At 47.0% G+C, this 21,939-nt stretch overlaps 1 protein-coding gene across 5 annotated transcripts in view; it reads right to left on the bottom strand.

The window, feature by feature from the left end:
• The window catches only part of IFT140 (intraflagellar transport 140), a 364,909-nt gene that overhangs the window by 286,089 nt on the left and 56,881 nt on the right, over positions 1–21,939 (bottom strand). For 3 of the 5 annotated variants that reach the window (XM_063934666.1, XM_063934663.1, XM_063934667.1), the window contains 5 exons: positions 18,702–18,878; positions 15,119–15,340; positions 9,160–9,281; positions 8,351–8,472; positions 5,719–5,894 (listed from right to left, as the gene is read on the bottom strand). In XM_063934666.1, the coding sequence (XP_063790736.1) occupies positions 5,719–5,894; positions 8,351–8,472; positions 9,160–9,281; positions 15,119–15,340; positions 18,702–18,848 (789 nt within the window). In that variant the 5' untranslated portion in view covers positions 18,849–18,878. Of the gene's footprint in view, positions 1–5,718; positions 5,895–8,350; positions 8,473–9,159; positions 9,282–15,118; positions 15,341–18,701; positions 18,879–19,722; positions 19,878–21,939 lie in introns of all 5 variants that reach the window. The other 2 variants (XM_063934664.1, XM_063934665.1) reach the window with 1 other exon arrangement.

Below are 21,939 nucleotides of genomic sequence, written 5' to 3'. Positions count from 1 at the left end.
GCATCAGATAACCTGCTCTTATTAAGCTTATTTAACCCTTATTTAAGCAATAACTATATACAAGCATTGCAGAAGAAGTCCGCACTTGGGACGGGCGCCCAGCATCCACTACGGACTACGAGAAATAGATTTACCGGTAAGTAAAATCTTATTTTCTCTAACGTCCTAGTGGATGCTGGGGACTCCGTAAGGACCATGGGGATTATACCAAAGCTCCCAAACGGGCGGGAGAGTGCGGATGACTCTGCAGCACCGAATGAGCAAACACAAGGTCCTCCTCAGCCAGGGTATCAAACTTGTAGAACTTTGCAAAAGTGTTTGAACCCGACCAAGTAGCTGCTCGGCAAAGCTGTAATGCAGAGACCCCTCGGGCAGCCGCCCAAGAAGAGCCCACCTTCCTTGTGGAATGGGCTTTTACTGATTTTGGAGGCGGCAATCCAGCCGCAGAATGAGCCTGCTGAATCGTGTTACAGATCCAGCGAGCAATAGTTTGCTTTGAAGCAGGAGCACCCAGCTTGTTGGATGCATACAGGATAAACAGCGACTCAGTTTTCCTGACTCCAGCCGTTCTGGCTACCTAAACCTTCAAAGCCCTGACTACATCTAGTAACTTGGCATCCTCCAAGTCACGAGTAGCCGCAGGCACCACAATAGGTTGGTTCAAATGAAAAGATGACACCACTTTTGGCAGAAATTGCAGACGAGTCCGTAATTCTGCCCTGTCCATATGGAAACCCAGATAGGGGCTTTTATATGACAAAGCCGCCAATTCTGCCACACGCCTAGCTGAAGCTAAGGCCAATAGTATGACCACCTTCCACGTGAGATATTTTAACTCCACGGTTTTAAGTGGCTCAAACCAGTGTGATTTCAGGAAACTCAACACCACGTTAAGATCCCAAGGTGCCACTGGGGGCACAAAAGGGGGCTGAATATGCAGCACTCCCTTTACAAACGTCTGGACTTCAGGAAGAGAAGCCAGTTCCATTTGAAAGAAAATGGATAGGGCTGAAATCTGGACCTTAATGGACCCCAATTTTAAGCCCAAAGTCACTCCCGACTGTAGGAAGTGAAGGAAACGGCCCAGCTGGAATTCCTCAGTAGGGGCATTCCTGGCCTCACACCAAGCAACATATTTTCGCCATATACGGTGATAATGTTTAGCCGTCACGTCCTTCCTAGCCTTTATTAGTGTAGGAATAACCTCATCCGGAATGCCTTTTTCTGCTAGGATCTGGCGTTCAACCGCCATGCCGTCAAACGCAGCCGCGGTAAGTCTTGTAACAGACAGGGCCCCTGTTGCAACAGATCCTGTCTGAGAGGCAGAGGCCATGGGTCCTCTGTGAGCATTTCTTGCAGTTCCGGATACCAAGTCCTTCTTGGCCAATCCGGAACAATGAGTATTGTTCTCACTCCTCTTTTTCTTACGATTCTCAGCACCTTGGGTATGAGAGGAAGAGGAAGAAACACATAAACCGACTGGAACACCCACGGTGTCACTAGTGCGTCCACAGCTATCGCCTGAGGATCTCTTGACCTGGCGCAATACCTTTGTAGCTTTTTGTTGAGGCGGGATGCCATCATGTCCACCTGTGGCAGTTCCCAACGACTTGTAATCTGTGTGAAGACTTCTTGATGAAGTCCCCACTCTCCCGGGTGGAGGTCGTGCCTGCTGAGGAAGTGTGCTTCCCAGTTGTCCACTCCTGGAATGAACACTGCTGACAGTGCTTTTACGTGATTCTCCGCCCAGCGAAGAATTCTGGTGGCTTCCGCCATCACCACCCTGCTCCTTGTGCCGCCTTGGCGGTTTACATGAGCCACTGCGGTGATGTTGTCTGACTGAATCAGCACCGGTTGGTTTCGAAGCAGAGGCTCCGCTTGACTTACGGCGTTGTATATGGCCCTTAGTTCCAGGATATTGATGTGCAGACAAGTCTCCTGACTTGACCACAGACCCTGGAAATTTCTTCCCTGTGTGACTGCCCCCCACCCTCGGAGGCTTGCATGCGTGGTCACCAGGACCCAGTCCTGAATGCCGAACCTGCGACCCTCAAGAAGGTGAGCACTCTGCAGCCACCACAGAAGAGACACCCTGGCCCTGGGGGATAGGGTGATCGGCCGCTGCATCTGAAGATGCGATCCGGACCACTTGTCCAACAGATCCCACTAAAAGGTCCTCGCATGGAACCTGCCGAAGGGAATGGCTTCGTATGATGCCACCATCTTTCCCAGGACTAGCGTGCATTGATGCACCGACACCTGTTTTGGTTTTAAGAGGTCTCTGACCAGAGTCACGAGCACCCTGAGCCTTCTCCGTCGGGAGAAAAACCCTCTTCTGGTCTGTGTCCAGAATCATGCCCAGGAAGGGCAGATTCGTAGGAATCAGCTGCGACTTTGGAATATTCAGAATCCAGCCGTGCTGTTGCAACACTTCCCGAGAGTGTGCTACGCTGATCAGCAACTGCTCTCTGGACCTCGCCTTTATGAGGAGATCGTCCAAGTATGGGATAATTGTGACTCCTTGCTTTCGCAGAAGCACCATCATTTCTGCCATTACCTTGGTAAATATTCTCTGTGCCGTGGACAGACCAAATGGCAACATCTGGAATTGGTAATGACAGTCCTGTACCACAAATCTGAGGTACTCCTGATGAGATGGGGACATGCAGGTAAGCATCCTTTATGTCCAGAGACACCATAAAATTCCCCTCTTCCAGGCTTGCAATGACCGCTCTGAGCGATTCCATCTTGAACTTGAACCTTTTCAGGTAAATGTTCAGGGATTTTAAATTCAATATGGGTCTGACCGAACCGTCCGGTTTCGGTACCACAAACATTGTGGAATAGTAACCCCTTCCCTGTTGAAGGAGGGGAACCTTTACCACCACCTGCTGGAGATATAATTTGTGAATTGCCGCTAACACTATTTCCCTCTCTATGGGGGAAGCTGGCAGGGCCGATTTGAGGTAACGGTGAGGGGGCATCCCTTCGAATTCCAGCTTGTATCCCTGAGACACAATCTGTATAGCCCAGGAATCCACCCGTGAGCGAACCCACTGGTGGCTGAAATTTCGGAGACGTGCCCCCACCGATCTTGGCTCCACCTGTGGAGCCCCAGCGTCATGCGGTGGATTTAGTGGAAGCCGGGGAGGACTTTTGTTCCTGGGAACTAGCTGTATTGTGCAGCTTCTTTCCTCTACCCCTGCCTCTGGCAAGAAAGGACGCACCTCGGACTTTCTTGCCTCTTTGTGATCGAAAGGACTGCATTTGGTAATATGGTGCTTTCTTAGGCTGTGAGGGGATATATGGCAAAAAATTTGACTTCCCAGCCGTAGCTGTGGAAACTAGGTCCGAGAGACCGTCCCCAAACAATTCCTCACTCTTGTAAGGTAAAACCTCCATGTGCCTTTTTGAGTCGGCATCACCTGTCCATTGCCGAGTCCACAGGACCCTTCTGGCAGAAATCGACATTGCATTTATTCTAGAGCCCAGTAGGCTAATGTCTCTCTGGGCAACTCTCATATATAGGACAGCGTCTTTTATATGCCCCAGGGTCAGTAATATAGTATCCTTGTCCAAGGTATCAAGTTCCTCAGATAAAGTATCTGTCCATGCTGCTACAGCACTACACATCCAGGCCGACGCAATTGCCGGCCTTAGTATGGTACCTGAATGTGTATAAACGGACTTCAGGAAACCTTCCTGCTTTCTATCCGCAGGATCTTTTAGGGTGGCCGTATCCTGTGACGGCAGGGCTATTTTTCACATAACTCATTTAACTCATGTGAAGGGGGAAAGGTCACCTCATGCCTTTTTTCCCCAAACATATAAACCCTCTTGTCAGGGACTGGGTTTTCCTCTGAGATGTGCAATACGTCCTTCATTGCTATAATCATGTAGCGGATGGCTTTAGCCATTTTAGGCTGCAACTTTGCATCATTGCCATCGACACTGGAGTCAGAATCCGTGTCGATATCTGTGTCAACAATTTTGGATAGTGGGCGCTTCTAAGACCCTGACGGCCTCTGCGCTGTAGGATCAGGCATGGGTTGAGACCCTGACTGTCCCAAGGCTTCAGCTTTATCCAACCTTTTATGCAAGGAAGTAACATTATCATTTAAAACCTTCCACATATCCATCCAATCGGGCGTCGGCGGCGATCCCACATTCATTTGCACCTGCTCTGCTTCCACATAGGCTTCCTCGTCAAACATGCCGACACAAGCGTACCGACACACCACACACACAGGGGATGCTCTATTTGAGGACAGAACCCCCCACAAGGCCTTTTGGAGAGACAGAGAGAGAGTATGCCAGCACACACCCCAGCGCTATATGACCCAGGAATTACACAGTAACTTAGTGTTTACCCAATAGCTGCTGTATATACTGATTTTGAGCTAAATTTATGTGCCCCCCCCTCTCTTTTTACCCTCTTTTTACCATGAATCTGCAGGGGAGAGCCTGGGGAGCTTCCTCTCAGCGGAGCTGTGGAGAGAAAATGGCGCTGGTGAGTGCTGAGGAAGAAGCCTCGCCCCCTCAGCGACGGGTTTCTGTCCCGCGATTTTGTGTAAAATAATGGCGGGGGCTCATGCACATATACAGTGCCCAACTGTATATATGCCACTTTGCCAAGAAGTCTGTAATTGCTGCCCAGGGCACCCCCCCCCCCCCTGCGCCCTACACCCTACAGTGACCGGAGTGTGTGGGTTTAATGTGGGAGCAATGGCGCACAGCTGCAGTGCTGTGCGCTACCTCATATGAAGACTGGAGTCTTCTGCCACCACTTTTGACGTCTTCTTGCTTCTCACGCCGGCTTCTGGCTTCTGGCTCTGCGAGGGGGACGGCGGCGCGGCTCTGGGATCGGACGACCAAGGGTGCGTTCCTGTGTTCGATCCCTCTGGAGCTAATGGTGTCCAGTAGCCTAAGAAGCATGACCTATCCACAGTTAGTAGGGCTGCTTCTCTCCCCTCAGTCCCACGTAGCAGAGAGTCTGTTGCCAGCAGATCTCTCTGAAAAAAAAAACTCATAACAAAATACTTTCTATTTAGCAAGCTCAGGAGAGCTCACTAAGGTGCACCCAGCTCGTCCGGGCACAGATTCAAACTGAGGTCTGGAGGAGGGACATAGCGGGAGGAGCCAGTGCACACCAGTATTCCTAATTCTTTCTTAAAGTGCCCTGTCTCCTGCGGAGCCCGTCTATTCCCCATGGTCCTTACGGAGTCCCCAGCATCCACTAGGACGTTAGAGAAATGGCATTCAGTATCCACCTACAGTATTATCCATATTCCTTATGCCGATTGAATAAACAGGTGGCATGCTTGTGAATGGTATCCGGATGGAAGATAAACAGTAAATAGACAGTCATTAGGTTGACACCAGATGGACAACAGACAATATGTCGACATGGCATATGGTTTTTAGGATATGAGTTGGGGTTAGGCACTTGGTAGAGGGCAAGGCTGCAGAAGGGGACGATTAGGGTTAGGTACTAGGGGGAGGGTTAGGTTTAGTGTTAAAGTAGCACAAAAAACATGTGTAGACTATCTGCATGTCGACTGTTTGACCCTGTCGACCATCTGGTGTCGACCTATTTACTGTCTATTCTAGACACTGTTGATATTATAAACCACACCCCTTGTGAATACTGCTTCAGCCCACAAAACTGGCTATCATCTCTGTGTGTAGGCAACAGGTGAGTCTTAGGTCCAGTCTTACCTTAGAAATCTCCTCAGCATCTCCATCTGGACTTATAAAGAACTGTGACAGCTGCAATTTCTCTGTGATCACCACTAGAACCGATTTCTTCTTCAAGAAGAGCAATTTGCGTGTCGGGCTGTCCATGCTGATTATCTGACTGTTCTTCCCATGCTCATTCACCCAGTGTACAGAGCCTGAAACCAATTACACATAACCATTTACCACAAACACAGAGCAGAGCAAAAACCTGGGGTCCTTTATTGGCTAATGGATGTTTGCAATAGAACACAATGAAAAAACAAACCAATACAATGTTACTATATACCATTTCAGGTCCAAAAAACGAGCTTTGATTGTATAGAAGTAGTTTGGCTTTCAACTTACAGATATCAGTCATGGCTTTATTACAAGTGACCATACATAGTATTTGCTAGAGTGGTACCTTGAATGCTTTGTCCATTTAAAATTTCACTTACCAACTACAATACAGGTTTACAGGCTGAGCTAACATTCATGAGAACGCAATCTGTAATTTGTCTGGTAACACCACTGAGGCACAATGGACCTCGGTGGTACCTGGACCTCTGTGATGTTCAGAGGTGACCTGGACCTCTGTGATATACAGAGGAGGACTGGATCACAGTGATGTTCAGAGGTGCCCCGGATCTCGATGATCAGAGGTGGCCTAGAGCTCAGTGATGTTCAGAGGTGGCCCAGAATTCAGATATGTTCAGAGGTGGCCCAGAACACAGTGATGTTCAGAGGTGGCCCAGAACACAGTGATGTTCAGAGGTGGCCCAGAACACAGTGATCTTCAGAGGTGGCCCAGAACACAGTGATCTTCAGAGGTGGCCCAGAACACAGTGATCTTCAGAGGTGGCCCAGAACACAGTGATCTTCAGAGGTGCCCCAGAACACAGTGATCTTCAGAGGTGGCCCAGAACACAGTGATCTTCAGAGGTGGCCCAGAACACAGTGATCTTCAGAGGTGGCCCAGAACACAGTGATCTTCAGAGGTGGCCTAGAACTCAGTGATGTTCGGAGGTGGCCTAGAACTCAGTGATGTTCAGAGGTGGTCCGGATCTATGTGATGCGTGCTTTGGCCCTCGGTGGTGTTCAGAGGTGGTCCTGCTAATCTGCTACCGAAAGCATCACCAGAAATAGCACGCCTCTTTTTTCTTACAATAAGAAATCTAACCATTTTTATATCAGTAATGCATAGTATAATAGACAAACATTCACTACCATCAATAATAAATAAAGTATTTAAAACAACCGTTCACATAAATGCCTGGTGGGACTAAGTGAGTCAGTTGTAGTATAAATTGCCTTAAAACACAATCGTCCGAGACCAGTTCCCACACTTTATTTCATACAGCCCACTCTAGAGCAGCAGGCATTACATGCATTATTGAGTACAACTGCAAGAAGAATGGGCTTACCTAAGCAGGAATGTTCTAAACAACTATTTTATTTATGAGTAAGATATGCCTACTGGATAAGAGGAGAATAGAGCAGAGTACACATACTGCAGGAATAAGAAACAAAAGGAACATAGAAAGAAGTAAACGTTTTAAATAAGTTGGTTAAATGTAAAAGTACCATCAGGAATCATAAAATCCCCAGTATCCAATCTCGAGGTCGACCATACTTAGGTCGACAGTCATTAGGTCGACCATTATTGGTCGACATGGTCACTAGGTTGTCATGAGTTTTTCACAATTGTTTTGATTTTTTGAACTTTTAATACTTTATGATCCACGTGGACTACAATTGAGAACAGTAACCTGCCTAAGTTTGCGAGCAAAGCAAGCCATGCGAGGGGACACGGTGCACTAATTGGGGTTCCCGGTCACTTTACGAAGAAAACGTCATCAATTTATTTATTTATTTTTAACCTCATGTCAACCCTTTGCCATGTCGACCTTGCTCGTGTCGACCTGATGCTTGTGTCGACCTATTTTTGGGTGTCGACCTAAGTGTGGTCGACCCTATGAACCACACCCAAATCCCCTAATGTTTTAATACTATGTGAAGCCCATAGAGTAATATCAGCAACAAACAGTGGCATGACAAAATACCCCTGCCCACCCCACACAGTTCAAAGAAGAAATGTGCCACAGCAAGCCAGTGTTGCTGGTCTGTCCCCTGGAGTTCTGATCAAACCTCCTGGAGTGGAATTCGGCTTGTAGGTGACATTTGACCTTGGGGACACAACCCTAGAAGTAAGTCTGCGTGTGATAGCTAGCTATTAGATACTCCAGCCCATGCTGAGAGGGTGCTGAGGCCCCAGCAGCTGGCTGCACATGGACATACCCCTGCCACTAAAGTAAATATAACCAAGCTGACCCTAATGCCCAGCTAAGGGCCCAAGCAGCTGTGGACAAAGCCACCAATTTAATCGCCAAATAATAGAAGAGTGTACTAACATCCTTATATATCTAACGCATAGGTCAGGGCATGTTTTATCCTTTCCCCTTTCCTTTAATGGAAATTACAGTGAAATATTATGTGCCAAACTAAAATACAGAGAATCCTCAAAAACTCACTCAAAAACTTGGCAAACCATCCGAAATAGAGTAAATATGGCAGCTCAGACTTGCAAACGCGGGTATACAAAGAAGGCATGACCCACTTTAGTGCTGCTTACCATCTCCTGTGCTGAGGAAGAAGGAGAGCTCCTGCTGAGTACCCGCCTTCATTTTCCAATTAAACATATCCAAGGCTTTCTCATCCCCGCTCACTGCAGCCTTAGCCAGCTGCGTCATATCCCTGAAACATGAGTAGAAGATGGTATATATCTAGCACATATTAGCATGAGATGAGCACGAGAAGGTTATTTACTAATACCCCTTTCAGATCAAAATCCCAGGTCCGACCCAGGATTATGAACATGGGTCAATCTCTGATGCGACCCGGCTCAGACCCCTTTCACAATGGTAGCTGGATCCAGGTTATTCCCAGGTCCAGCCATTCACTCTGAACCCGGGTCTTCTGTGACCCGAGTCTATTTGGCTTTACAGTGGACGCTTGGAGATGATGTCATCTCCAGGAGATACTGCAGGCAGCCAATCCGGTGGTATGCAGCTCAACCTGGGTCATCGTGACCCAGGTCGGACCGGTTCACTGCACCATGACCTGGATCGGTCCCGTGTCCAACCCTGGACGCTACCCAGGTTGGATTGCTGGGATGCTCACCACGGGATATTTTTCCTGGCCCCTGTCAGACTGAGCCAAGACCCATGATGACCTGGCAATAACCCGGGTTACTGCAGCAATCTGAAAGAGACCTAACAGTGCTCAGAGCAGCAAATCTACACTAAACCAGCAACAGAAGTTTGTAATAAGTCTCCTGCAGACTTGCACCAATGTTAGAAAGTAACCGGCATAGATGCATGACTATTGTTGGTAAGCTACAGCTAACTTCAGCTCATTGGTCCTCTCTTGAACAGCGCTTACTTCTCAGGAGCCAGTGGTTTGAAGAGGCAGTGCGTCAGAGGTCTGTGGAACTCCAGCTTCAGTGACGGCACGCCCTGAACTCGCCCACGCTGGTCCAGTCGCCACGCGATGAGCAAACCATGCTAGAGCGGAATAGAAACCAAGCGTTAGACCACACGAAAATGAAAAATTAATTCTCACTTGCAATGTTATTTTGGATTTTACACATGTATATAATTTACTTCACAGGTGATTATTTACTACCTCGGGAGAATCCAGGCATTTATAACTGTTCAAATGTTACAGAAAGTACAACAGCATACTAAAATAAGATTTTAAACCTATCGGTAAATCTATTTCTTATAGTCCGTAGAGGATGCTGGGGACTCCGTAAGGACCATGGGGTATAGACGGGCTCTGCAGGAGATAGGACACCTAAAAAGAACTTTGACTATGGGTGTGCACTGGCTCCTCCCTCTATGCCCCTCCTCCAGACCTCAGTTAGAGAACTGTGCCCAGAGGAGATGGACAATACAAGGCAGGATTTAGCAATCCAAGGGCAAGATTCATACCAGCCCACACCTATCATACCATGTAACCTGGAACATACATAACCAGTTAACAGTATGAACAAACGACAGTAACGGTCCAAGACCGATGTCAACTGTAACATAACCCTTATGTAAGCGACAACTATATACAAGTCTTGCAGAGTTTCCGCACTGGGACGGGCGCCCAGCATCCTCTACGGACTAGGAGAAATAGATTTACCGATAGGTTTAAAATCTTATTTTCTCTTACGTCCTAGAGGATGCTGGGGACTCCGTAAGGACCATGGGGTTTATACCAAAGCATCCAATCGGGCGGGAGAGTGCGTATGACTCTGCAACACCGACTGAGCAAACGCAAGGTCCTCATCAGCCAGGGTATCAAACTTGTAGAATTTAGCAAAAGTGTTTGACCCCGACCAAGTCGCCGCTCGGCAAAGTTGTAATGCCGAGACGCCTCGGGCAGTCGCCCAAGAAGAGCCCAACTTCCTAGTGGAATGGGCCTTAACCGAATTTGGTACCGGCAATCCAGCCGTAGAGTGAGCCTGCTGAATCGTATTACAGATCCAGCGAGCAATAGTCTGCTTCGAAGCAGGAGCGCCAATCTTATTGGCCGCATACAGGACAAACAGAGCCTCTGTTTTCCTAATTTAAGCCATCCTGGCTACATAAATTTTTAAGGCCCTGACTTCGTCCAGGGATCTGGAATCCTCCAGGTCACTTGTAGCCACAGGCACCACAATAGGTTGATTCATATGGAACGAAGAAACCACTTTAGGCAAAAATTGCGGACGTGTCCTCAATTCAGCTCGATCCACATGAAAAATCAAGTAGGGGCTCTTGTGTGACAAAGCCGCCAATTCTGACACTCGCCTTGCTGATGCTAAGGCCAACAACATGACCACCTTCCAGGTAAGAAATTTCAACTCAACCTTGTTAAGCGGTTCAAACCAGTGTGATTTTAGGAACTGCAACACCACGTTCAGGTCCCATGGTGCCACTGGAGGCAAAAAAAGGGGGCTGGATGTGCAGCACTCCCTTTACAAACGTCTGGACTTCTGGAAGAGAAGCCAATTCCTTCTGAAAGAAAATCGAGAGGGCCGAAATCTGTACCTTAACAGAGCCTAATTTCAGGCCCATATCCACTCCTGTCTGTAGGAAGTGGAGAAAACGACCCAGATGAAAATCTTCCGTAGGTGCATTCTTGGTTTCACACCAAGACACATACTTTCGCCAGATACGGTGATAATGCTTAACCGTCACCTCCTTCCTAGCCTTTATTAAAGTAGGGATGACCTCATCCGGAATCCCCTTTTTCGCTAGGATTCGGCGTTCAACCGCCATGCCGTCAAACGTAACCGCGGTAAGTCTTGAAATACACAGGGCCCCTGCTGCAACAGGTCTTCCCTCAGAGGAAGAGGCCAGGGATCTCCCGTGAGCATCTCTTGTAGATCCGAGTACCAGGCCCTTCGAGGCCAGTCTGGGACAACGAGTATCGTTCGTACTCTTCTTTGTCTTATGATCCTCACTTTTGTGAGAGGAAGAGGAGGAAACACGTAGATCGATTTGAACACCCACGGTGTTACCAGAGCGTCTACTGCTATTGCCTGAGGGTCCCGAGAACTGGCGCAGTACCTCCGAAGTTTTTTGTTGAGGCGTGACGCCATCATGTCTATTTGAGGAGTTCCCCAAAGACGTGTTACGTCTGCAAAGACTTCTTGATGAAGTCCCCACTCTCCTGGATGGAGATCGTGTCTGCTGAGGAAGTCTGCTTCCCAGTTGTCCACTCCCGGAATGAAGACAGCTGCCAGAGCGCTTACATGATTTTCCGCCCAGCGAAGGATCCTTGTGGCTTCCGCCATCGTGACTCTGCTTTTTGTCCCGCCTTGGCGGCTCACATGAGCAACTGCTGTGACATTGTCTGATTGAATCAGAACCGGTAGGTTTCGAAGAAAACTCTCCGCTTGTCGAAGGCCGTTGTAAATGGCCCTGAGTTCCAACACATTGATGTGTAGACAGGACTCCTGGTCTGACCAGAGACCCTGAAAAAAAAATTTCCCTGTGTGACCGCTCCCCATCCTCGGAGGCTCGCGTCCGTGGTAACCAGGATCCAATCCTGAATTCCGAACCTGCGACCCTCCAGGAGGTGAGCACTTTGCAACCACCACAGGAGGGACACTCTGGTCCCTGGGGACAGAGTTATTTTCCGATGTAAGTGCAGATGGGACCCGGACCACTTGTCCAGAAGGTCCCATTGAAAAGTCCTTGCATGGAACCTTCCGAAGGGAATGGCCTCTTAGGCCGCCACCATTTTCCCCAGAACTCGAGTGCATTGGTGAACTGACACCCTTTTCGGTTTTAGCAGGTCTCTGACCATGTTCTGGATGTCCTGGGCTTTCTCTATTGGGAGGAAGACCTTCATTTGTTCCGTATCCAGTATCATACCTAGGAACGGTAGTCGAGTTGTCGGAATCAACTGTGACTTCGGTAGATTTAGAATCCAACCGTGTTGCTGGAGCACTCTCAGCGAGAGCGCCACACTGCTCAGCAATTTCTCCCTTGATCTCGATTTTATCAGGAGATCGTCCAAGTATGGGATAATTGTGACTCCATGCTTGCGCAGGACCACCATCATTTCTGCCATTATCTTGGTGAAAATCCTCGGGGCCGTGGAGAGTCCAAACGGCAACGTCTGAAAATGGTAATTACAATCCTGTAGAGCGAATCTCAGGTATTCCTGATGGGGGGCCTATATGGGGACATGAAGGTACGCATCCTTTATGTCCAGAGACACCATAAACTCCCCTGATGTTGCCCATAGCAACCAATCAGATTATATCTATTATCTGCTAGAAGCAGCTAGATAAATGGTAAGTAGAATCTGATTGGTTGCCATGGGCAACATCACCAGTTCTAAAAATCTCCCACCTTAGTAAATTTACCCCTATATCTCTTTCCGATGTGGAAGCTGGTAGGGCCTATTTGAAAAATCGGCGCGGGGGCACCTCCTCGAATTCCAATTTGTAACCCTGGGAAACTATTTCCAACACCCAGGGATTCAGGTCCGAACTGACCCAGGCCTGACTGAAAAGTCGAAGACGTGCCCCCACCGGTGGGGACTCCCTCAGGGGAGCCCCAGCGTCATGCTGTGAGTTTTGGAGCAGCCGGGGAGGACTTTTGTTCCTGGGCACCTGCCGAAGCAGGTGCTCTCTTGCCTCTGCCCTTACCACTGGCGAGGAAAGAGGATCCCCGACCTCTTTTGGACTTGTGCGACCGAAAGGACTGCATCTGATAGGGTGTTACTTTCTTTTGCTGTTGGGGAATATATGGTAAAAAATTTGATTTACCTGCTGTAGCTGAGGAAACCAGGTCCGTCAGCCCATCCCCAAACAATACATCACCCTTATAGGGTAGTACTTCCATATGTTTTTTTGAATCCGCATCACCCGTCCATTGGCGAGTCCATAAGGATCTTCTTGCTGAGACAGACATGGCATTGGCCCTAGAAGCTAGCAATCCAATGTCCCTTTGAGCATCCCTCATAAATAAGTCTTTAATATGGGCTAGAGTTAGGAATATAGTACCCTTATCCATATTATCAAATTGATCTGTCAGCTCATCTGTCCAAGCTACAATTGCGCTACACACCCATGCAGACGCAATTGTCGGTCCCGTATGAGAATAAATACACTTTAAGGTAGTTTCTTGCCTGCGATCTGCAGGGTCCTTAAGGGCTGCTGTGTCAGGAGACGGTAGCGCCACTTTCTTGGACAAGCGCGTCAGGGCCTAGTCCACAGTGGGGGGTGATTCCCAAATCTCCCTGTCCTGCTTAGGGAAAGGGTATGCCATATAAATTCTTTTGGGGATCTGCGGTCTCTTATCCGGAGTCTCCCAAGCTATTCCAAAGAATTAATTTAATTCATCAGATGTGGGAAAGTTAATAATCTGTTTCTTTTCCTTAAACATGTGTACCCTTGTGTCGGGGACTGAGGGTTCATCCACAATATGCAACACATCCCTTATTGCCACAATCATACACTGAATGGTTTTAGTCACCCTAGGGTGCAATTTTACTTCGTCATAGTCGACACTGGAATCAGAATCCGTGTCGGTAGTAGTTTCTTGTGTTAAGGGACGCTTTTGAGACCCCGACGGGCCCTGTGAGTTGGTCCAATCCGAGGACTGACCTCCTGATGTCCCCCCTAAATCAGCCTTATCAAGCCTTTTATGTAAAGATGCCACACTTGCATTCAACATATGCCACATGTCCATCCAATCTGGAGTCGGCACAACCGACGGGGACACACCACTCATTTGCTCCACCTCCTCCTTGGAGAAGCCTTCCGCCTCAGACATGTCGACACACACGTACCGACACCCCACACACACAGGGATTAACCTATAAGGGGACAAAACCCCAACCAGGTCCTAAGGAGAGACAGAGAGAGAGTATGCCAGCACACACCAGCGCTTAAAAAAACACTGGAAAAAATATGTCCAGATAGCGCTTTTTTATATATAATATACCAATTCCCACTCACTGCGTCGCTAATGTGCCCCCCTCCTCTTTTTTCCAGCCTGTGAAGTTCAGCAGGGGAGAGACCAGGGAGCCAGCGTTTTCCTCATGCAGCTTCTGTGGAGAAAATGGCGCTGGTTAGTGCTGAGGATCAAGCCCCGCCCACCCGACGGCGGGCTTCGTTCCCAGTGATTTTTCAATAAAATGGCGTGGGATCATAGATTTACTGCCTCCGCAGCCTAATCAAACTGTATTTGGCAAAAATGTGAGGTTTATTGCTGCCCAGGGCGCCCCCCCCTGCGCCCTGCACCCTTCAGTGCTGCTCTGTGTGTGTGTGACTGGGAGCAATGGCGCGCTGCTTACCGCTGCGCGCCTTACCTCATGAAGATCTGATGTCTTCTGCCGCCTATGTCTTCTGCCTTCTCTATCCGGCTTCTATCTTCGGCATCTGTGAGGAGGACGGCGGCGCGGCTCCGGGACGAACCCCAGGTGAGACCTGTGTTCCGACTCCCTCTGGAGCTAATGGTGTCCAGTAGCCTTAGAAGCAGTGCCCAACTTGACAAGCCAGCTCTGCTTCTCTCTCCTTGGTCCCACGATGCAGGGAGCCTGTTGCCAACAGGACTCCCTGAAAATAAAAAACCTAACAAAATTATTTTTCCACAGAAAACTCTGGAGAGCTCTCTGTAGTGCACCCATTCTCCTCTGGGCACAAGATCTAACCGAGGTCTGGAGGAGGGGCATAGAGGGAGGAGCCAGTGCACACCCATAGTCAAAGTTCTTTTTAGGTGCCCTATCTCCTGCGGAGCCCGTCTATACCCCATGGTCCTTACGGAGTCCCCAGCATCCTCTAGGACGTAAGAGAAAATACATTACTTATACCAGTAATCAATACATAGCCAAGATTTCTAATACTCACATGGTCTCCAGAAATCAACCAGCTGTTGTTACTGCACCACTCCAGCAACGTCACCTCCGCGCCATGTGCTGATGGCACTGGGTGATGCTCTTTGTCAGGCTCATTAAAAATGGTCACCTCTCCCGTGGCCCAGCCCACAGCGAGTAACCGTTTATTCGGGTGCCAGCTGAGTAAAGTGGGTTGGTATGACCTTTCTACAGGTGATCCACTCACATGATCGCCCTGTACAGAACATAATATAAAAGATGAAATCAATACACAGAGATTCAATAGTCTAGCACCATTGCAGAGAGGACAAGTGCTGCTGACAAACTGAACATGTCACTTGTATATTTGGCCTATAAAATAATCAGACCACTCAGAGGAACGTCCAATCAGGTGACTCAGATATCTGATATATCACACACTGCAATGTTAATTTATGCTTGACAGCACTGCGGCTACCAATGGTGATGACAGGGCAAATCCCATTAAGATCTCTCTCTCCAAAAGGTGACATTAATTAAGACATATTCACAAATGAACATTTAAATGAGATTTTGTTCTTCAATTGCATTTTTAGCAGGATTACCGATTATAGGGCTGGCGCTAGCGGCATCCACCCTCCCACCTTCCATGGAAGTGCCGCCCCCACCCTCTGCTGCTTCTTACCACAGCAGACAGGAAATTAGGTTTGGCTGTGATATTACAAGTAGGGTGGCCGATCCTGGGAATTTGGCCAAAAATGGTCCGGGATTCAATCCCGGGATTTGGGCTTCCAATTTCAGGGATTTCGGGATTAGGAAGCCCCCCTGCCCGGCTTCCCCTGACCTCGGCCGTGCGCACTGCGCAGTGTGACGTGGAGTCTGAGGTCACGTTGCGCAGGCAGCCTCACACCGCTCATTCCTCAGCGCCTGCACTGGCCCGGCCGCAACTCAGCAGCAGGTGGGCTCACCCTCCCACCCAATTAGACGGTAAATTATGTGGGACTGGTCAGGGCGGAGCAGCAGCGGCAGACACTGCAAAGGAACCAATCCCGGGACTGATAATTTTTCAATCCTGATTCCCGGGATTGAATAAATGGCCTAGGACTGGCCTCCCTAATTGTAAGTAAGTGCTACACTCCCAGACCACCACAGGAGAAGAGAAGCAACCGTCACACTGTGATGTAGCACCACATGGGTATTAAAAACACTTAACAAACGATTTATTCATTATGCACCAACATCCAGAGATGTCTACTTCTTAAATTAGGACATGATTTAGCATTTCCCCTTTTCTTTAACGGATCTTCCATCACCAAATGATGTTGCCATCACTGGCACAGTATGCAAATGCTTAGTAAAGCATAATGGTTATTCTGGCTCTAAGGGGTCTATTCATGAAGCAGTGAAAAGTGTGGAGAAGTGAGCCAGAGGAGAAGTTGCCCATGGCAACCAATCAACTGCTCTGTATAATTTTATAGTATGCAAATTATAAATGTTACTTCAATGCCCTAATAATTTTATTCAGATGGTCCTCAGCATTATGGAACTTTGTACACTGATATAACGCACAATGTTATATATGAGTAGGAAATGTCACTCATTTTTGCTCTCACCCTATAGAGATAAGGGCAAAGGACCTGATTTAGAGATGGACGCAGATCACTGCATACCCAGCCAGATCTGCACCAATCTCCTCACATGCTGGGGGCCGCCCAGCACAGAGCAAGGCCGCCCAGCATGTGTGACGGGCCACCTCCCGATGCATCCGCAAGTAGATTGCGGACGCTTCAAACTCAGGTTGACCCCTGGCAGCGTCAGGCAGTCGGACGCCTTTTTTTAATCAAAGCAGCTGCATGTGATGTCTCGCAGCTGCCCCGAAAACGGTCACGGCACGCCCTCTTTTGCCCTGTCTCCACCAACTCCACATCGCTGTCAATCACACTGTGGCCGCATCCTTCTAGGATGCGGCCGCAATGTGTAAGGTCGCATATGTGCACTGCAGCCAGTGCACGTGTGCACACCAGGTGGATGCAGCTGCTGCATGGGGACACGCGGCTGCGTTCATCTCAGAATCAGACCCAAAATCAAGTCGGGCTCTATAACCTGCCATGTGCACACAGTTCCTTATTTGCATCTCCACCTTAGACTCTCATTTTATTTTCAGAAAGGTTGTAATGTTTAATTTTAAAATAGTGAGGCAAACTTTATAATTAAAAGGAACCCATCACCTACATGCAGATGGGTCCACATTTATCTTGGCCTTTAATACAATTAATTGAGCCAGGTCAGTCAGACTTAACCCTGTGCTGTAATGACTTAATCCCCAGATGTATTATTCTCTGTATTGTATTGCAGCTGAGAACAATAGATGTAGGATTAGTAGTGATGATATTTTGTGTCCATTAATCCGACATGACCGTATTATAAAGCATCTCAATTTGCTGTGTTAGTGTCCAACGTGACTTGTGCGACTACTGTTATAAATGCTTGCAAGCTACAATCAATATTCAATCTATTAGCAAAGTCCGTGTGCAGAGTACACTTGCGTGGCCACGTGTAAAATGAGTATTGCACTGCCCGGCGTGCAGCGATCCGGTGTACAGCTATTAGTATGCTCAGGTGACGTCTCACCCACTTGCTAAGCCTCCGGTCCTCACGCCCTCTGTGCAGTGGTTATCAGCCGCGCCACCAACCGCAGGTCACACTCCTCTTCCTTTACGTGTTTCTCCGCCTTTAGAACATCAGCAGCTTCCTCAGAAGGAGTGGCAGGAGAAGGCAGTGCAATACTCATTTTACACGTGGCCACGCAAGTATACTCTGCACACGGACTTTGCTAATAGACTGAACACTGATTGTGAGCTTGCAAGCTTTTATAACAGTAGTAGTAGCACAAGTGACGTTGTACACTAACACAACAAATTGAGATGCTTTATAATATGGTCATAGATTAATGGACACAAATTATCATCACTACTAATCCATTACTAATGCGCTTTATGTTGGATGAATGGATATCAGCATATGAACAGATAACAGCATATGAATGGATATCAGCAGCATATAACCATTTTAATACTAACAAATGGACTTCAGTATATTACTAATACCAACATATTGCAACTAATATTGATTGCCTAATAAGAAGGGATTTTTGATGATAATCCTAACAGTAACAGAAATTGTAAATTTTAATCACCGGCCGTGTGGTATTATAAGTGTTGTATGTAATGCATGTAATAAATGTTTTACATATAATTAGCTGAGTCGGGCAGCGCCTCATTTTTTTTCTTATTTTTTTCTTGGTATATACTAAGAGGTGCAGTGACCTCTGTGAATGAAGCAGCAGCCCTGACTTTATATAGCTGCGGGAACGTGTTTTGTCAGCGCCTGAGGATTGTAGTTTCTTTTGTCAATAGATGAAGGGCTTATGTTAATAAACCATGCTGTGCCTAGGCACAGCAAAGAAGTTAAGATAAGTATGGACCCATCTGTACAGCAGACACAACCCTATTGTGGTTGAAACAAATATGCAGGGAAATAACTAAACAAAGAGCACAGAGTTTCATTGTATCTAAGCGGCTTCTGTGCTTTGATACTGGCGTATGAGAGCAACTTACCAGCTCACTGTAGATATCCACACAACCGCCAGCGCTGGAGCTTACAGAAGCCACAGCTAGCAGAGCATGGTGGCTGTGCCAGGAGATGTTGGAAGGCAAAGCTGCAGGATTCGGAGCTTCTATACGATGGTCAAAATACACAGCCATGGCATATAGTCCTTCAGTGAGAGACTAGACCTGTGGGATCCAACATAACTCTGATCAGCATAAATATTTTCTTATTGCTAATACAGCCATAAATGAGCTCATTTCACCACAAATTAACACTTTTACAACTCACATTTCCATACCCAAATGACAGAATATGGGAACCATAATTCCGTTATAAGGTTCAGTTCTGCCCTTCTGTGTGCTTTCATAAGTAATAAGAGATGTGTATAAAATATAATTTATTATTATCTCATGACAATGGCATTCTGGAAAAGATATTCTGCTATGGTTTATTCTTCCATAAGTGGATGATAGGGGCTTATGGGTAAAACTTCTTAAAACAGACGTCTATAAAGCAGGTCTCAAAACAACAGGCACAGGCTCATTTACAGGGTACACTCTTACATGATGGCTAATGGGAACCCTGCATTAATTATCAAGCTTCTTGACTCACTTGAGCTAGGCGGAGCAATGGGGGTATTCCCAATGGGTGGAAATTATTAGAGCTACACTAAAAATGTCTAAAGGCAATAGCTCTACCACTAATGGTAGACAAGCATTAGGTCGACAGGGTCACAAGGTCGACATATAATAGGTAGACAGTAGGAAAGGTAGACAGGGCCAAAAAATCAACACGTAAATGGTCGACACAATTTGAAAAAAAATTTGTGGGGGGGGTTTCGTCAATTTTCTGCCACAAACAAGCCCCATTAGTGTACCACGGCTCCTTGCATGGCGAGCGAACTTCGGGCAAGGTGCCTTACTCTGCTACCTCTGCGCACGGCACAGGTTACTATTCCCAATCATAGTTCACGTGGATGTTAAAGTATGAAAAAGTTGAAAAAAAATAAAATAGGACTTTAATACCTACCGGTAATTCCTTTTCTCGTAGTCCGTAGGTAATACTGGGATGGATTTGTACCATGGGGTATAGATCGGATCCATTGGAGCCTGGCACTTTTTTTTAAACCATTTTATTGAAGTATTCAGACTCAAAGATCAAACAAACATAGCAATTATGGGAGGCTATCGAGAAGATAACAAGAAGTACACATAAGATCACAGAGTACAAAGAAATCGTTTCACCGAGATCAGATACACTGTTCAGTATAATTAAAAAGCATCAGAGAAAAGACATGTTATCTCTAGTATTAAATCAGTGAAAATAGCAGTCCATAAATACCTTTAAACACAACAGAATACCATTTTTTAATTTTTTTATTACAGGATAGTATAAAAAGAGAAACGAAAGAAATGAAGAAAAGGGGAAAAGAGAAAAAGAAAGAAAAAGAAGATAGTAAGAAGAAAAAACAACCAGACAGGAGGGTGAAAAGGGAGAGGATAGGTACCATGGCACCATGGTGGTGTTGAGTCGACATATTTCAAAGGCGACATATATTGACATAAGCGAAATGATACTGCAGGGTATTCCTAGATAATTTGGTGAAGGAAAAAGAAAAAATACCAGAGGCATATAGAGTTGATAAAAACTTAAGATAGTCTACGTTTGAGCAACCAGGTAGTATTATCAAAGATATGCATAATGCGTGTATTTATAGCCTGTTGCAGAAATTCTAAATAAAAACTAAATTTTTTGTAAAACGTCTCCAATCCTTTCTCAGAGTTGGTCATAGCTGCTTTTCGGTCATAATAAATTAACTTAAGAAGTTCAGCCTTCAATAGTGTTATTGTAGGTTTAGATTTGGAGATCCAAAAAGATAGCATGAGTTTTTTAGCTAATGTAACCAGTACTGTCAAAATGGGAAGAACAGATTTATGCAAGAAAAAAGGTACCCAACCCGAAAAATCAGCTAGTAAAAAATGTTCCCAAAAGAATGGTAGTCTAACTTTAGTAATCTGTTGGAGAAAATCATGAATTTTATACCAGAACCTTTTAACCTTAGAGCATGTCCATACATTATGTAAGAAGTTAGCAATTGAGGCATAACATTACGGGCAAGTACTCAGCAAGGTCGGGGGCCATATGACTCCTTTGTGCTTGAGAAATGTATACCCTGTTTAGGAACTTAAAATTGACTTCTTGTAATTGAGCCGAGCCCAACCATTTGTAACATAAGAGAATTGTTTCATAATACGTTCTGGGTTAAAAAAATCTGGGAAATCACGAGACCATGTTTCCCAAACAGACTGCCATGGTCCATGAAGAGAAGAAATCACTAAATTGTTATAAAGAAATCTTATCTTAAATGAACTTTGGGATATTAAAGTAAAAATAAGAATTTACTTACCGATAATTCTATTTCTCGTAGTCCGTAGTGGATGCTGGGAACTCCGTAAGGACCATGGGGAATAGCGGCTCCGCAGGAGACAGGGCACATCTAAAGAAAGCTTTAGGATCACCTGGTGTGCACTGGCTCCTCCCCCTATGACCCTCCTCCAAGCCTCAGTTAGGATACTGTGCCCGGACGAGCGTACACAATAAGGAAGGATTTTGAATCCCGGGTAAGACTCATACCAGCCACACCAATCACACTGTACAACTTGTGATCTGAACCCAGTTAACAGCATGATAATAGAGAAGCCTCTCGAAAAGATGGCTCACTACAACAATAACCCGAATTTTTTGGTAACAATAATTATGTACCAGTATTGCAGACAATCCGCACTTGGGATGGGCGCCCAGCATCCACTACGGACTACGAGAAATAGAATTATCGGTAAGTAAATTCTTATTTTCTCTGACGTCCTAGTGTAGGGGTGGGCAACATGCGGCCCGCGGGCCGGATGCGGCCCGCGGACCGATCCTGCCTGGCCCGCTGTGCCCCACCAGAGTGCAATGACAAGAGGCCCGACAGGCCGCTTGTCATTGCACTGCTCGCAGACGCGGCGCCGCTGAGGAAATCCCGGTCACGTCACATGGTCAGCTGACCGGGATTTCCTCTATGTCATGCGCTGGGCGTCACGGGGGCGGCGCTGGGCGTCACGGGGGCGGTGCTGGGCGGGCACTGCAGAGTGGGACTCGGAGCAGAACGAAGCGGCCAGTGGGGAGCACAAGCGGAGGCCAGTGGGGAGAAGAAACGGCGGCCAGCGGGGAGAAGCAGCAGCAGCAGCAGCGCGGATCATCACT

The sequence above is a fragment of the Pseudophryne corroboree genome, chromosome 7 (genome assembly GCF_028390025.1).
Source record: "Pseudophryne corroboree isolate aPseCor3 chromosome 7, aPseCor3.hap2, whole genome shotgun sequence".
Classification (NCBI taxonomy): Eukaryota; Metazoa; Chordata; class Amphibia; order Anura; family Myobatrachidae; genus Pseudophryne; species Pseudophryne corroboree.
Note: the sequence above shows the minus strand (reverse complement) of the source record. Positions and strands in the feature narration are given on the sequence as shown.